Source organism: Nycticebus coucang, chromosome 14 (genome assembly GCF_027406575.1).
Source record: "Nycticebus coucang isolate mNycCou1 chromosome 14, mNycCou1.pri, whole genome shotgun sequence".
NCBI lineage: Eukaryota > Metazoa > Chordata > Mammalia > Primates > Lorisidae > Nycticebus > Nycticebus coucang.
This window is the reverse complement of record NC_069793.1, coordinates 33728363-33743106: the sequence shown is the minus strand read 5'-3', so window position 1 is coordinate 33743106 and position 14744 is coordinate 33728363. Positions and strand designations below refer to the sequence as shown.

At 37.8% G+C, this 14744-nt stretch overlaps 1 protein-coding gene across 1 annotated transcript in view; it reads right to left on the bottom strand.

Annotated features, from left to right (window-relative positions):
- Positions 1-14744, bottom strand: part of DCDC1 (doublecortin domain containing 1) — a 520443-nt gene that overhangs the window by 244943 nt on the left and 260756 nt on the right. The window contains 1 exon segment of the mRNA XM_053562883.1: positions 5201-5371. Within this exon segment, the coding sequence (XP_053418858.1) occupies positions 5201-5371 (171 nt within the window).

Sequence of the window (14744 nt, the reverse complement as noted above, 5' to 3'; positions counted from 1 at the left end):
CCCACAAGCCACAAGGAGTTTAATTTGTATTGAGTACCCAGTCAACAATAGACTAACCCAAATAGTTTCTGTCTTTAAATGATTTGAACCAAGAGACACAAAAACTCCAATTGAATAATGATGGCTATTTAAACCTAAAGGTCAGGGCTAGGAGCCATAATTTTCCTACATGTATGTATGAAGAAGTAAAAAGAGAAAGAAAGCTAGCTTGAGGAAAGAAAAAGAAATGAAAAAACAATCTCACAGAGAGATGCACAGATGTGTGATCATGGGGCTTTAAGAAAAAAAGATATGGAAAAGTAGTGACCTTCATGTGAAACTACTATATTTCCTGGTGTTCATTTCTGTAAGATTTTCTTGTTTTTAACAAATCCTCTTTTTGAGATAGCTTGAGAAAGTTTGTGTTTCAGGTAATAAGAAAGTTTTCATGTAAACCTGGGATTAATATCATTAGAGCTGATGGAAAAAGAAAAGCAAGGAGAGAAGAGAGGTCAGCTGAAAATTTCCCTTACCCTATGCCTTCCCCAGGTCTGACAGAGGAAGGAAAGGTGAGGCCCTGACACAAAAGCAGCGCTGCTTTCAGAAATCTTTGGTTTGGATCTCTGCATATGCCAAGGTCCTCTTTAGATACCTGACACTTATTACTGTAATTTAGGGTGGTCGCCACTTCTTGCTTCCCTCTCCTCAAGCAAGGAGAGAAGATCACTGCTTAGGACTTCTTTAATTTAAAAAATTTTTTTTTTTTTATTTGAGACAGAGCCTCAAGCTGTTGCCCTGGATAGAGTGCCGTGGCATCACAGCTCACAGCAACCTCCAACTCCTGGGCTCAAGCGCTTCTCCTGCCTCCACCTCCCAAGTAGCTGGAACCATAGGTGCCCACCACAACGCCCGACTATTTTTGGTTGCAGCTGTCATTGTTGTTTGGTGGGCCCGGGCTGGATACGAACCCGCCAGCTCAGGTGTATGTGGTTGGCGCCTTAGCCGCTTGAGCCACAGGCACCGAGCCGATATTTAATAATTTTCTGATGTGAAAAACTAGTCATAAAGCAAAAAGCTTTCTTTTTAAAAACAAAACATATGTGTGGTGCCTGTTGCTCAAGGATAGGGCACCAGCCCCATATATCAGAGGTGGGGGGTTCAAACCCAGCCCTGGCCAAAATAAATAAATAAATAATATATATATTACCAATTGTGTAATTTTCTAACAAGCAATACAATTATTATAAGAAGTAATTATTTTTTAATTTTAAAGAAATGAAACTTCAAAGACAGACACCAAGTATTCCCGGTACAAATACATTTCTTTATGTTGCTTTTAATTTGGATATATTTCATGCCCACTTTATCTTCAGATGCTATTGTCTCAGGGTTTGAAGTTAGCAAACATTTTAAATCAGCTCCCATATTTCAGCCCACACAGTATGGTACAGGTAGATACTTAATTATCAGAAAGAATTTAAATTAGTTGCAGGTCTAAGCACAGCAGATCTGGCTAATTCATCTGTTACTTCTCTTCAAGTCTGGGCATTCTAGCCCCAGAAGACGTTACATTTCTCTGCTCTCTATTTTTCCTCTCTGAAAATATATCTAGAAAAGGAAAAGTTAAAAATTCTAAACAAAAAATACAAATTGCTCGTTTCTCAGTTATTGCTTGAAGGAGAAAATTCTCCTTTTCCATAATAATTACACTAATCTTTCCTACTTTACTGACATAAAAATATAAAGAGAACTTTTAGCTCATTAGCAACCTGGATCGAAAATTTCTTTGTGGGTGTTTTTTGTTACGTTTAAAAGTAGGGCGCCAGTCCCATATGCCGAAGGTGGCGGGTTCAAACCCAGCCCCGGCCAAAACCCACAAAAAAAAAAAAAAGCTGCTTTGATTTTTTTTAAAAAAGAAGTTGTTTTGATAATCTTGATATAATTCTCAATCCTGCCTCTACAATGAAATCATTTGGAAGCTTTTCAAAAAGTTCTGAGGCCTATGCCATACCTGAAGATGTGCTGGTAAATGTTTAACAACCTGCTTAGGGATAGCAGTAGTTATTCTAAATTCTACTGATATAAAGACTATGTAGTATATAACTTGCAAATAATAACAAAATATATAATATTTTTATTGTAAATTTCACATAGCTAATTGATTCTCACAGAATACTTTCATTGATTTTTGCCAACTCTTGTATCATCCTCCACCCGATGGCCACAATTGAGAAATGAGTGCAGTTCTGAACTGAATATTGATTGATATTTTCATCCAGGTTAATAAAACCAAAGTGAAACAAAGAAGATGTATGTAATCTGTTCTTGGTAATCAATGACATAAGCGATTTCTTAGCTGCATCAAATAATAGTTTTCATGCACTGGAAGAATATTCAAGTTTTGTGCTATTCACAATGTAACAGAGGTAGAAATTTTGCTCTTTTAAATTTAACCCGCATTGTGAATATATTTTTTCTGTCACGTACTTAAATCTAGACCAGCAAACTCGGGGTCAGAAAACTTTTCTGTAAAAGAAGGAATAGTAAACATTTTAGGCTTGTCAAGTTGTGTGATCTCTACTTAACTCTGCTGTTGTAAAATGAAAGTAACTAATAGGTACTGGCCATGTGTCAGTAAAAGTTTATTTACAAATAACAGGCAGATGTGGCCCATGGCTTCTGGTTGGTCAATTCTCTGGTCTAGACAATCAACAAAATCTTAAATCAAGCCCTTATTTGCCTATTATTGTGGTATAAATACTCCCACTAAAGCTAGTTTTGACTTTGACTAACTTTATGAAAATAAATTTAGAAAGAAATGTACAGTAGCACACCTTTATATAGTATTTGCACTAAACAAGCCCAATAAGCATAGATAATTTCAAGAGAATAAATAATAGTAAAATGTAGTAAGACAATTGGAAGTGAAGCTCATTTATCACCTTTATTTTTAACATAACCTATTTAATTTTAAGTTTATATACGTTTTTGATAATGACTGTATTCAACAATTGGCTCTGTAGAGGTGGGGACATTGGCATTTTTTTTTTAAGTCTCCCAAGGATTTGAACGCAGCCAGGACTGAAAATCATTGTCCTAGGGCTGATGTCCAGGTGTCTTGAGATGGGGAAGAGGAATTTATTCTATGAGAAAAAATGGACGTTCCAATGGAGGAAACTGAGGAGAAAGGAGTATCATGGGAAAGAATCACAAGGAAGTAGATGCCTGGGACAGGGGAGAAGAAATTCTGGAGACAGCACTTGGGATGAACAACCTTTCCCGTTTGCTGGTGTGTAAGGGATTTTCAGGGCTAAAACCAGGAAGGTCCCTGGCAAATACTGAGGCCATTGGGTTTTTTATTTTAATTAATTTAAACTTAAAATTAAATCGCCACGTGGCTAATGGCTAATTGGACAGCACAATGATGGAAACAAATACGATGACAAAGTTTCTTTGCATAAATAGATTTCCTCTTTTTTTTTGTTTTTTGTTTTTGTTTTTTTTTGCTGGTATAAAAAGAAGGGTTTTTTTGCTGATATAAAAAGAACTTTGAAGCATATTCAAAGGGGAACTATGAGAGTAACAATTCAGATCCTTAAGTTAAGAATTTATTATCAAACCCATATGTAATGTGGGTGAATAAATGTGAATTTATTTATGTGAATAAATGATAGAAATTCTTCAGAAATAAGCAGTAAAATTGTGAGGGAAAAGAAAAAAAAAACAAAAACGCTCCCCCCACCCAGGTTATACTATAGTTCATATGATAGTTGCTGGTATAAACCAGTGGGGATGCGTGGCATTAAGGCAACTACACTCTCTCACCTGGTTTCTCTCTTAATCAATAGCAAGTACTTTGCAAACTTATAAAATGAATCTGTAATCAAGTAAAAAATTCTTGAAAAGAACATGCTGCTGGACTCTGGGAACTCTTTATGTTAATATCTTTTTGTTGTTGTTGTTGTTGAGACAGGGTCCCACCCTATGCCCCTGAGCAGAGTGCAGTGGGCGTGGTAGCTCACCACAACCTCAGACTCAGGCTGCGGGTGCCCGGTTGCCTCAGCCTCCGGAAGCCGCTGGGATTACAGGCGCTCGCCGCGGGGCCGGGCTGGGTTTTTCCATTTTTTTCATAAGTCGGGGTCTCACTGTCGACTTCCTAAACCCTTAGTTGACTAGCAGAGACCCTGAGAAATAAATTAGCATATTTAACATGGAATTACATTTCTCAAAAAGTCAATTTTTACATGGCAATGCTCTCATTCAAAATATACATATGGGAATGTCATTAAGAAACAAGTTATAAATAAGAATATGCTTATATTGTTATTTGCAGGATAAAACTGAATCTTAAGCAAGAGGAGTTGTAAAGAATAAGGCTGATCAAAATACAATTAACTTTGAATGTTATCACACCCTTATAAAAATAATAAAAAGGAAATCAAAGGTTGTACTAACCATAGTCCTGAGATGGAAAAAAAGCCATATTTTGACTGAATAATCCAGATTTTGCTAATTATATTCTCTTGAAATGTAGGGTATAAAATTATATAACAATATTAATTTAATTTAACAGGCTGAACAAGGATTTTCCATTATGAAAAACAAAGTATTTAAGTTCCTTAAGCTTTCCAAAATCACGTTAACCAAGTATGAGTTATTCTTTTTCTTTTCCAAAGATGCAATAGCAGAGTAGTCTAGGACATTTAGCCATCTTGTCCTGACAAATAACCAATTCACCTTTTTTTCCCAGTGTATTCTTAAGTATTGATTTTACCAAGTGAACTCAGACACTGTCACACTTACCCAATACAGATCCTTTTCCTTGGAAATGTAGTTTGAACATCAATCAGTCACCTGGCCTTTCACCTCCAATTTCTATTGCCACTGTCTGTCAACTATTAATGCTTGCCCATTTCCCCAAATGTTACTTTTAGAAACTGAAATATACAGTGACTACTGTGAAAAATGTGTGTTTCTTGGAAAATATGCAAATGGTTTACATAATTAAATTTCTTCAATAAAATTTAAAATTTAAAATTCACATTTTAAAGGTCTCTAGGTATTTTCTTTTAAAATCTACTTTTTAAATAGTAATATTACTACTTGTGAGCTGAACTCTAGTTGGAAGAAGACAATATGGCATTGTCATTAGGGCCTTCAGATGAAGCAGAGCGTTTTTGTCTCTGGCTGAATTCAATGAGAGTAATGGAATGACACCCACCTTGAGCTGTAGGTCTCCTGGGATCAGAGTGTTTGCTGGAAGCCTTTTAATGTGTTGGTAGACATAAGAGGAGAATTGCTCCTGCTCAGCCCGTAATTGGGGGCCAAGTTTAGAGAGATGACCTCTGTTGGTTTTGATAGCTGTCTGCAATTCATCAATCAGCCTGCTCACCTGAAGGGGTTAAATTACAAGAGTTGTTAGCAAGAAGTAATTGTTGATGTCGCACCTATTAGATTTTTGAGTACCTAGCATGATGGGAGAAAAATGACTTCAATACAAGAATGGGAGGACAGATCTCAAGTAAAGAGAATGAAAGAGGTATATGCTCTCTCATACATAAATTTTATTTATGGAAAAATGTCCAACCTTTTCATTTTGGTAATGTGAAATAGGTAGCCATTTATAATAATTACCAAATGAAAAATATACCCGGGTAAAGAAAGAAATACAAATGTCTGACAAGTTTGCAAAGTACTTTTAAGCTGCTTAGCAAAATCAAACCTTCCTAGGACTTTAAATAACCCAGTATATGTAACTAACCACCATATAGCATTCTACTTTTGGAGCTTTCTTTCCATTTTAGAATATTTTATTTTACTATCCATGTGTTACATTTAACATTTTTTCACACATAAATTATCACATTTTGGCCTCTTACCTTCCTCCCAAATATTCCAAAATACAACCTTTCTCAATCTCATTAATACAAGTTTCCAAAATATCCATATTTCAAAAATAATGCTCTATTCTAGATAATATTTTAAATATCTCTCAAATTCAAAATAAAGCAAAGGAATTATCTAGAAACAGCAAAGGCTTATGTACCCTTGATTTTAAAATTTCTGGACCTCGACTCAGTATATTTAAGACAGACATATGAACTTTACCTATGGATTATTATTAATAAGACATGCTGAGCACTCAGAAACAGTAAGTTGATGTTTTAAACCATATAGTTTACCAATTAAAACTCATTTCCGTTCTTTGACTCTTTACCATTTTATGCAAATTTATAGTCTCTCTAACGGACTGGATTCTTATGTAAGCACTGAGATCAGAGTGTTGAATTAAATATTGTCTAATTAATTATGATACTCTAGAAATAGAAGGCATGTATGTATGTGTATGTCTGCGTGGATGATGTGGGAAAGGGGACAGTGAGAAGAGACATCTTGTTATAGTGATTGATATTTATGGTTGTGAACAAAAGAGAAGAGAAGAAATTCTTTTTATCTGTGATTCTTCAAAGTAATCAAATTTTACTCCCTTAGAATTACAAATGACTCGGAGGAGACATGGACTTTGAAATCTTGGGTTAAAATCCTGGCTTTCTGACTTACTGACTGGGAGATTTGGCACAGGTAATAATAAATAAATTAAATGAGATTAAAGAATGGACAGCACAATGTCTACTCTATAGCAGGTGCCCTAGGCATTGGTATGTTATTATAATCTTTTCTTTTTAAAATCTAGGTGCTTTCTGTGTATCAAGTTTTCATTTTCTTTTTTTTTTTATTGTTAAATCATATTGTTAAATCACTAATGTGTACATTAGTGCAATCAAGGGGTACAATGTGCTAGTTTCATATACAATCTGAAATATTCTCATCAAACTGTTCAACGTAGCCTTCATGGCATTTTCTTAGTTATTGTATGTAGACATTTGTATTCTGCCTTTAGTAACTTTTGCCTGTACCCCATTCTAAGATGCACCATAGGTGTGGCCCCACCCATCACCCTCCCTCCCTCCACCCTAGCCTCCCCCCTCCCTTCCCCTTCCTTGGCCCTTTCCTCATAGTCTTGTGCTATAGTTGGGTTATAGCCTTCATGTGAAAGCTATAATTCAGCTTCATAGTAGAGCTGAGTACATTGGATACTTTTTCTTCCACTCCTGAGATACTTTGCTAAGAAGAATATGTTCCAGCTCCATCCATGTAAACATGAAAGAGGTAAAGTCTCCATCTTTCTTTAAGGCCGCATAATATTCCATGGTATACATGTACCACAATTTGCTAGTCCATTCGTGGGTCAATGGGCACTTGGGCTTCTTCCATGACTTAGCAATTATGAATTGGGCTGCAATAAACATTCTGGTAAGGATGTCTTTGTTATATTGTGATTTTTGGTCTTTCTTCTGGGTATAAACCTAGAAAAGGAATTACAGGATCGAATGGCAGGTCTATTTTTAGGTCTCTAAGTATTCTCCAAACATCTTTCCAGAAGGAATGTATTAGTGTGCATTCCCAACAGCAGTGTAGAAGTATGCCCTTTTCTCCACATCCAAGCCAACATCTCTGGTTTTGAGATTCTGTTATGTGGACTACTCTTACTGGGGTTAGGTGATATCTCAAAGTAGTTTTGATTTGCATTTCTCTGATGATTAAGGATTATGAGCTTTTTTTTCATGTGTCTGTAGATCGTGTTCCTGTCTACTTCAAAGAAGTTTCTCTTCAAGTTCCTTGCCCAGATTGCGATGGGATCACTTGTTCTTTTCTTGTTAATACGTTTGAGTTCTCTGTGGATTCTGGTTATTAGACCTTATCGGAGGTATAACCTGCAAATATTTTCTCCCATTCTGAGGGCTGTCTGCTTGCTTTACTTACTATGTTCTTGGCTGTGCAGAAGCTTTTTAGTTTGATCAGGTCCCAGTAGTGTATTTTTGATATTGCTTCAATTGCCTGGGGAATCCTCCTCATAAAATATTCACACAGGCCGATTCCTTCAAGAGTTTTCCCTGCACTTTCTTCAATTATTTTTATAGTTTCATGTCTTAAGTTTAAATCTTTTATCCAGTGAGAGTCTATCTTAGTTAATGGTGAAAGGTGTGGGTCCAGTTTCAATCTTCTACAGGCTGTCAGCCAGTTCACCCAGCACCATTTGTTAAATAGGGAATCTTTTCCCCATTGAAAGTTTTTAATTGGCTTGTCAAAGATCAAATAATGGTTAAGTAACTGGATTCATCTCTTGGTTCTCTATCCTGTTCCAGACATCTACTTCTCTGTTTTTGTGCCAATACCATGCTGTTTTGATCACTATCAATTTATAGTGCAGTCTCAGGTCTGGTAGCGTGATTCCTCCTGCTTTGTTTTTATTGCTGAGTAATGTTTTGGCTATTCGAGGTTTTTTCTGATTCCATATAAAAAGAAGTATTATTATTTCAAGATCTTTAAAATATGACAATGGAGCTTTAATAGGAATTGCATTAAAATTATATATTGCTTTGGGTAGTATAGACATTTTAACAATGTTGATTCTTCCCAGCCATGAGCATGGTATGTTTTTCCATCTGTTAACATCTTCAGCTATTTCTTTTCTTAAAGTGTCATAGTTCTCTTTGTAGACATCTTTCACGTCCTTTGTTAGGTATACTCCCAAATATTTCATCTTCTTTGGCACTACTGTGAAAGGAATAGAGTCCTTGACTGTTTGTTCGGCTTGGTTATTGTTGGTATATATAAAGGCTACAGATTTAGGGGTGTTGATTTTGTAGCCTGAGACATTGCTGTATTCCTTGATCACTTCTAAAAGTTTTGTAGTAGAATCCCTAGTGTTTTCCAGATATACGATCAGGCCATCTGCGCAGAGTGAAAATTTGATCTCTTCTGACCCTATGTGGATACCCTTGATCGCCTTTTCTTCCCCAATTGCAATGGCTAAAACTTCCATTACAATGTTAAAGAGCAATGGAGACAATGGGCAACCATGCCTGATTCCTGATCTAAGTGGAAATGATTTCAATTTAATTCTGTTCAATAGGATATTGGCTGTGGGTTTGCTGTAAATGGCCTCTATTGGTTTAAGAAATGTCCCTTCTATACCAATTTTCTTAAGATCATGAAGCGATGCTGGATATTATCAAAAGCTTTTTCTGCATCAATTGAAAGAAACATATGGTCCTTAATTTTTTAGTTTGTTTATGTGCTGAATTATATTTATAGATTTACGTATATTGAACCAGACTTGAGACCCTGGGATAAATCCCACTTGGTCGTGATGTATAATTTTTTGATTTTTTGTTGGATTCTGTTTGTTAGTATCTGATAGAATATTTTAGCATCAATATTCATTAGTGATATTGGTGTATAATTTTCTTTTCTTGTTGGGTCTTTCCCTGGTTTGGGGATCAAGGTGATGTTTGCTTCATAGAATGTGTTGGGTAATATTTCTTCTTTTTCTATATTTTGGAAGAGGTTTAGTAATATAGGTACTAGTTCTTCTTTAAAGGTTTTGTAGAATTCTGATGTAAAGCCATCTGGTCCTCAGCTTTTCTTTTTAGGGAGGTTTTGTATAGTTGATATAGGCCTGTTCAACATTTCCACTTCATTCTGGCTAAGTCTTGGTAGGTGGCATACTTCCAGGTATTGGTCGATTTCTTTCAGATTTTCATATTTCTGAGAGTATCTTGTAGTATTCATTAAGGATTTTTTGAATTTCTGAGGGGTCTGTTGTTATTTCATCGTTACCATTTCTGATTGATGAAATTAGAGATCTTACTCTTTTTTTCTTTGTAGGTTGGCCAAAGGTTTCTCTATTTTATTGATCTTTTCAAAAAACCAACTTTTGGATTTATTGATCTGTTGTATAATTCTTTTGTTTTCAATTTCATTTAATTCTGCTCTGATTTTGATTATTTGTTTTCTCCTGCTGGGTTTGGGGTTGGAGTATTCTTCCTTCTCCAGTTGCTTGAGATGTCCCATTAAGTTATTAACTTCCTCTCTGTTTTCTTGAGGAAGGCTTGCAGTGCTATAAATTTCCCTCTTAGGACTGCCTTTGCAGTATCCCAGAGGTTCTGGTAATTCATGTCTTGATTGTTGTTTTGTTCCAAAAATGTGGTTATTTCCTTCTAAATATCGTCTATAACCCATCCATCCTTCAGCATAAGGTCATTAGCTTCCATGTTTTTGTATGGGTATGCAGGTTTCTGTTGTTATTGAGTTCAACTTTTATTCCATGATGGTCTGAGAAGGTGCAAGGAATAATTTCTATTTTTTTAAATTTGCTGAGGTTAGATTTGTGGCCTACGATGTGGTCGATTTTGGAGTATGTTCCATGGGCTGATAAGAAGAACGTGTATTCAGTTTTGTTGGGATGAAATGTTCTATAGATGTGTGTTAAGTCCAGATGTTGAATGGTTGAGTTTAAATCTAAAATTTCTTTGCTTAGCTTGTTTTTGGAGGATCTATCCAGCACTGCTAAAGGGGTGTTAAAATCTCTAACTTCTATGGAACTGGAGGAAATCGAGTTGCTCATGTCTGTTAGAGTTTCTCTTAAAAATTGAGGTGCGATCTTGTTGGCTGCATAAATATTAATAATTGAGATCTCATCATATTGAGTATTAACTTTAACAAATATGAAGTGTCCATCCTTATCCTTTCTTGTTTCGGTTGGTTTAAAGCCTATTGCGTCTGCGAATAGGATTGCAATGCCTGCTTTTTTCTGCTTTCCATTTGCCTGGAGTATAGATGACCATCCCTTCACCTTGAGTCTATATTTGCCTTTTAATGTAAGATGCGGTTCTTATATGCAGCAGATATCTGGCTTGAGTTCTTGTATCCAGTCAGCCAACCATGCCTCTTTAGAGGACAGTTTAAACCATTCACATTAATTGAGAATATTGATAAGCCTTTCGAGAGTCCAGTGGACATTTTTAATCCTTTTGCGACTATGGAAGTTGGAATTTGATCAAAATTTTCTGGGCGAGTTTACTTTTGTGGTGGAGGATTATGCTGGTCTTTATGGAGGATAGGTCTGAGAATATCCTGGAGAGCTGGTTTAGTTATGGCAAATTTCTTCAACATGTGAATGTCATTGAAGTATTTAATTTCTCCATCATAAATGAAACTCAGTTTAGCTGGGTACAGGATCCTGGGTTGAAAGTTATTTTGTTTTAGGAGATTAAAAGTCAATGACCATCCTCTTCTAGCTTGAAAGGTTTCAGAAGAGAGATCTGCAATTATTCTAATATTCTTCCCCTTGTAGGTAATGGTTTTCTTTCGTCTGGCAGCTTTCAGAATTTTCTCCTTCATATTAACTTTAGACAAATTGATTATGATGTGTCTGGGGGATGTCTTATTTGGGTTGAGTCATGCTGGAGTTCTGAAATTGTCTGTTATCTGAATTTCAGAATCTCTTGGCATGTCTAGAAAGTTCTCCTTCATAATATCATGGAGAAGGGACTCTGTGCCTTGTGAAGCCACCTCATCACTTTTGGGGATCCCTATAAGACGAATATTGGTTTTCTTTGAATTATCCCAGAGCTCTCTAAGAGAATGATCTGTTTTTGCACTCCATTTCTCTTCCTCTTTGAGAGTTTGGGAGCATTTGAAAGCTTTGTCTTCAATGTCAGAAATCCTTTTTTCTGCTTACTCCATTCTGTTACTGAGGGATTCTACTGTGTTTCTCAGATCTTTGAGGGCTACAACTTCTTGTCTCAATGTGTCAAAATCTTTGGTCATTTGGTCTTTGAATTTGTTGAATTCTTGAGATATCTTTTGGGTTACTGCTTGAAATTCTAATTCTATCTTATTTGCTATCCAGATTCTGAATTCGATCTGACATCTCAGCTATTTGTTTGTGCATGGGATCTTGTGCTGTGTTGCCCCATTGATCCTTGGGGGATTTGATCTACTCTGATTATTCATATTGCCAGAGTTTTCTGTTGATTTCACCTCATGATTGTTTTTCACCATTGCCTCTGGCCATTCTCAGAGTTGGGGAGGTGTCTCTCCAAGATTAGACCCCAGCGGGGTCACTCTATCGTTGCTGGATCTTTGTAGGGAGTGACCCTGTGTAGTTCCTCTGGGGCTTCCCCAACCAGGGAGTTCTGGTTGTGGAAGTAGCTCCGGCGTGTGACACACCCGGATCCAGCAACAGGGGGGGAGGTGGCGCACACGGTTCTGGGAGTGCCTGGCATCCAGTCACTTTGGCACAGAGAGCCCAAGGCTCCAGCAGTCTCTGGCCAGGAGAAGGGCTCTGCACAGAGGCAGGGAGGGCTCCAGAGGGCATGTGGCTATCAGAGTCGCTGGCCAGATGTGTGGGCCAGTGTGGAGGCAGGGAGGGTACAGGAGGGAGGACGCAGGGTTGCGCAGCTCCCGCAGTTCCTGGTCAGGGCATGCGGAGGCCTGGCGGGTGCAGGTCACGGGTCAGGGGTTCGGCACAGCTCTTATGGAGGTCTGGGAGGCACCAGGCCCAGGAATTTGAGGTTGCTATGAGCTGTGACGCCATGGCACTCTACCCAGGGCAACAGCCTGAGGCTCCAGTGTGCCAAAACCAGTCTCACTCTGCCCTTGAGGGTTAAAGCTGTAAGGCAGCTCAGTCCCTCCCTTTAGGCTGTTCAGTCACTAGGTTACTAGCTTCTGCCCGATCCTTGATCTGTGACCCTGAGGGCGGAGCTTGCTGGGGGAGTTGTCTCACAATGGCTCCCTGCGGCCCACAGCCAAACACTATTAGCTCTGTCCAGCCCAGCGGCTCAATCTGGGGCCCTAGACAATGCCCAGAGTTCTCCACACTCCTGCTCAAGCTCTCCCCAAGGCAGTTCAATGGAGTGCCAAGTCCAAAAACACTGAAACAGTTCACAGGTAATGCCTTTCCAGTTTGCAGTCTCACTGCTGCTTGCACTTACGGCTGCTGGCAGGATTAGGTTGACTGAACACATGCAACCACTTGCCAGTTTTCCACTGTTTTTTTCCTCCTCTTGGGGTCCAGAAGTCCCTTGCTGACTCCCTGTATCCTCAAAGGGATGATTATAAGCAGATCCCACCAGCCAGAGATGCCTGGAGTCTTATCTCCCCAGACTCATCGTGCCCTGTTGCAGGGAAGCTGTTACTTGGCCGCCATCTTGGATTGTTCTCCTGCGTATCAAGTTTTTATTGTTTCTTTCTTAGACTGTCTTTCCTATCCCTACCCCTATTTCACACAAGAAACATAGGAATTCTAAACTATTTGCTCACTGCAATGTCCATAGGTAAAATGGGCAATTCTTTTCCAAGAATCTTCCATGAGTTGAAACTTCATCCTCTTCCTCTCTCCCAACTAATTGTAAAACTCAATATACACTGATAACAAAAGATGAATACAAGTCATGTTTGAGCACCTCTTGCAACTACAGAAGTCAAGCATTCCTTGAATGTTATAATTTTAATAGTTTTTTTCTTTCTAAAACGTGTATACATTTTTCTGCACCTTCTGTATATACTATATGTTAATTATGTTTAACTTTTATCAAGAACTTTTTGCAAGCACTGTGCATAAAAACAAGCTAATTTAAAATTATTCCTAATTTTCTTTGGTCTCCCATATCTCTTTTATTTGTCCCCATGTGATCAATTATCTATCCCCTTTAAACATTCCTTTCTTCTAAATAATAGATTGGCATACTTTTCAATAAAGGGCTAGATAGTAAGCATTTTTTTGGCTTTGTGAGCCATAAGTAATCAAACTATTTAACCCTGCAGTTATATTGAATATTTAGAAAGCAGCCACAGACAATATGTAAGTGAATTGGCCTGGCTGTGTTAAAATAAAACTTTATTTCTAAAACTAAGCTGTGGGCTAGATTTGTCCCCAGGGCAATAGTTTTCAGACTATTTCTCTAAAGACATATGTTTCCTATCCATCTTTTCTTTTCTTATAAATAGTACTCTGATCCAAGTCGTCATCTCCTCATCCCTTCCCTCAACTTAGATTAATACCCACTGATTCATCTTCCCATTCCCAGGCTCTTCCCCTCTAATCCATCCTACCACCTTCACCCACTTAATGTACCTTGAACAACATATTAAATCATCTTGTTGCTCCCCCAGATTCCTGAACTTGGTATTTAAGATTCAAGACCTTTTATAATCTGATCCCCACCTGGCTTTATGGTTCATATTCTCACCAGACCCATTGACTCTAACAAGATTTCTCTTCTCGCTGCTCCCTCCCCCACACCACATATATGTACATACATATATACAAACATAGATACATCCCTTCTATTTCTAGAGAATCATAATTAATTAGACAGTATTTAATCCAATACTCTGATCTCACAAATGAGAAATTCACACCCAGAAAAGCTGATTTTCCCAGGACACCCAGATGTTGGCACCAAAACTAGAATAAAGGTCCCCTAATGCCTCGGCCATAGTTTCCTAATTCATTCTTCTCTTCTCTCTGAGGCCACTCATCACTAAAGTCTCACTTCCTTCACCAGGCCTTCTAGCACTTACTATCTAGGTATAGACATTTGGCTCTTAATCAAAGTCAGCTGTGTACTGTTTTTTACTTGGTTTATACCTCGATGCCTTGTTCTTCCAATGAAATTACAAACTTTGCATAAATGTCCTCCCCGCTTTATATAGTAATCCCTGATTCCTACAAATAGCCTCTATTAGGTTCAGGGGTCCTCAAACTACGGCCCGCGGGCCACATGAGACAGTGTCATTGTATTTGTTCCCGTTTTCTTTTTTCTTTTCTTTTTTTTTTTTTTTGCAGTTTTTGGAGGGGGCTGGGCTTGAACCCGCCACCTCTGGCATATGGGACCAGTACCCTACTCCTTTGA